General features: G+C 33.2%; 1 protein-coding gene across 1 annotated transcript; it reads left to right on the forward strand.

Annotated features, from left to right (window-relative positions):
• Nucleotides 1-534: 534 nt before the first annotated feature.
• Smp_152950 (hypothetical protein) lies at nt 535-2,525 on the forward strand (the record flags this gene model as incomplete). The annotated part of the gene is made up of 2 exons (XM_018798681.1): nt 535-713; nt 2,384-2,525. 2 exons carry the CDS (start codon nt 535-537, stop codon nt 2,523-2,525), a joined length of 321 nt encoding a protein of 106 aa, XP_018653599.1.
• Nucleotides 2,526-3,195: the final 670 nt, after the last annotated feature.

Raw genomic sequence — 3,195 nt, forward strand, 5'->3', positions numbered from 1 at the left:
TGATAATTAATCATAACCATATATAAAAATCTTAAGAAAGATCTGTTCCATTTATATTGATTTTGGTGAGTGTTTGGAAATTGATTTTCCTTTGTTTTGTTTTGTTTTGTTTGTTTATTTGTTTGTCTATGGTTTTCGTTTATTTAATCGTAAACAAATTACATTGATTATTATTGTGCATGTGTGATTTTTTTCCTTCTTGTAAGTGATTATGTAAGTGATTATATACAAGTAAACACCACCACCAAGTGATTATCTTTTAGTTTTAATTATCTATTATTTATTTGTCTATTTGTTACGGATTTATTTATATTTACTTATCTGTTTAACCATCTATAAAAATAATGTAATTCAATTGACTAATGATCATTTCTATGTTATGAATGAGGTTAACATTATACATTATTCAATATTTCCATAACACGAATTACCTATGTATCTATGGCATTAAGGTATTCTGATGATGGGAAGCTGAAATAAATTTAGAAAAAAAAAAGATTATTTTTCTTTAATCAATAAAAGCAACAAAAAAAAATGCAGAATGAGATTACCATTGAAATTCGTAGAATTTTTCCTAAATGGTTAGCTAAATTATTAATTGGATTTTATATGATAATGCCATCTATATTTGAACGTGTATCACCTATATTATTGGGTACATTTATATATGGAAATTTTGATAATATAGTATCATTATTAATTGATCATATACTGTAAGTTAAAAACGATATTTATCGTTTATCATCATTTATTTATTTATGAATTTTTGAAATGGTGCCATATTTATGGTTTATATTGTAAACTAACTTGGTAACTATGAGAAACTAGTAAGAACTTAACATCTGTTCCGCTTATATATAAGGTTTTACACCGCGGCTTACTAACGATGTTAATGAGGAGTGTAAAGTATCGTGACAAGCTTGTTACTCATTAATGGGTTGGTATCCAGTGTTTTACATATAGAGTATATATGCTTGGATAATACTAGGAGTTTAAAACATTGACACTAGCTCAGTAGTATAGAGTTAGCATACTTGTCATGAAACATAAAAATAAATTAGCTCCGGCACTGGTTGAAATAGACTATATGCAGTGTCGAGTAGTCACGAATTCAATCAAAAACACAGACGCTCAATCTGCCTGTTTTTCAACGGTCACCTTAACAAAATCATTTTGTAACCACGTAATTAGTAACGGAAATTTCTTTGATATTATTCAGAATGTCAACAAAATTTATTTACTTATTTAAACACATAAATATTAGTACAAAAAAGCACCAGATAAATATGCGCCACACAAATCTCATTTCATTTGCGCGAGGGCTGTGATACTGCCTGGGTGCCCAGACTGAAGCAGGTGGTTTTCTTAGGTGGCCACACCCGGAGCCTTTGACCTAAAGATCTGATCCACAAGGCAGTGGAGCGACGTCAGGAGATACAGTTCCATGATAGCCCGTGACCAATCATTGATTCATACATCATTTGTTCCTTCAAGATACTGGAGCCCATGTGCACCATTGGTTTGAAATCAGGGTTTTCCAACTCCCCTATTGGACCCTCCATGTTCACCAACCCGGTTAGAGCGCCGGACATTCGCTTTTCGTCCTCTCAATTTCGTAAACAAAAGTAATGCCACGAGAAGGCAGTGAGTAAGACTTCCTTGACAGAGACTATATACGCGTGGCCATGAGAGAGCATTTGGAGAGGGAGAGCGGACTCTCCCCACTCTCGGCCGTACCAGGGCATGTCAACAAAAACTAACTAAAAAATGATTCAATGCAAATTACGGCCTAATGGCTTAATTTAGACATAATGGACCCTTTTTACGACTGTATATCATGTTAAGACAATAGAATTACAATTTCAGTATTAATAATTTCCACTTGGTCAGGGATCAGTACTTCTGAATATATTTGACTAAATAGAAATAGAGCTTTTAATTCAATACTCATAACTTTAAACACTAATGTGTTATGTAACCTTATAATTAATAAGAATTTCGATTTTTAAACTGTTATGGAGGTGTTCAAATTTCATCTACTGTTCTACGTTTAAATCTGCTCACCTAGTTTATTCAACCAGATGGTCAGTTACACTTACTTTTAAACCAAAAGTGTGACTCAAAGCACAGTGTGCAAAACTCTACTGAATTTATGAGACAGAGTAAAATTGATACATTATTTATAGCTCCAGTAAAACCTCGTCGTATGTATGTTCCTCTATGCCATATACTTATGTGTTTGATTGGTGTAACAGGTATAAACAATGGTTTTAAATAATCTTTTAACAATAGTGAACATAGAAGCAGTAAAATCTTACAGTAAGTCGGGAAATTGTAGGTTTTTGTAGATTATAACAACAAACAGGATTATAGTGTTTCTTAGTGCATTAGATCCCACAAAATCGTGGATACGTCTTGCTGAAGATTGTCAGGTAGCAGGGTTCCCTGTTGAATGTCTCCATCACTTAAAATCTGACTGTGCTGCTGGTGATGTTGAGTTGCTTAGACAAGTTGCTAAATTGTAGTTCGGTAGATGAAATTCTGTCAAGGGTAAGAACTATGAAAACATGAAATAACTTGGTACTCAGGGATTAATCAGTGTAACAATGACGCACTTTTTGGAATTCATGAAGAAGGGTAATTCGAACCACATCTATTTTTTTCCTCCTGATTTTGAGTTTACTAAGCTTTAAGAGTATGACTATACTATCATTTATTTTGTCTTCAGTAATATTTAACTGGAGTTCTATGAAGATTCATAAGAACCCTTTTCTGTTGTAAACTCATAAGCTTATTGCTAGACTATGGATTCTTAGTAAGTGTATTAAAGTAAAAATCATTTGTAGATATTCTATTCTCTAACTATTGAAGAAATCAATTTTGCACTCTTGTTTGAAAACGGATCTTTATGAGGCTAGCTGACGACAATGTCGTTCTTCACCCGGTAAATGATTTAAAAGAAGTTTCATTTTCTTTTGATAAAACCACTGGTAGTTATCTATTTCACTGTATCTATATTTATGAACTCCTGATTTATTACATATTAGCTGTCTACTAACTGGGGTTTCATTATGGCAGTAGGGTGCAGAGAGCAGAATAAGCACCTTAATTGTCTGACTCATGTCCTTACTGGAAATGCATCAGTCAGCTGTCCTCCATGCACGACTTTGCACTGTAGTCCGTCGTTAGAGTTCC

The sequence above is a fragment of the Schistosoma mansoni genome, chromosome 7 (assembly GCF_000237925.1).
Source record: "Schistosoma mansoni strain Puerto Rico chromosome 7, complete genome".
Classification (NCBI taxonomy): Eukaryota; Metazoa; Platyhelminthes; class Trematoda; order Strigeidida; family Schistosomatidae; genus Schistosoma; species Schistosoma mansoni.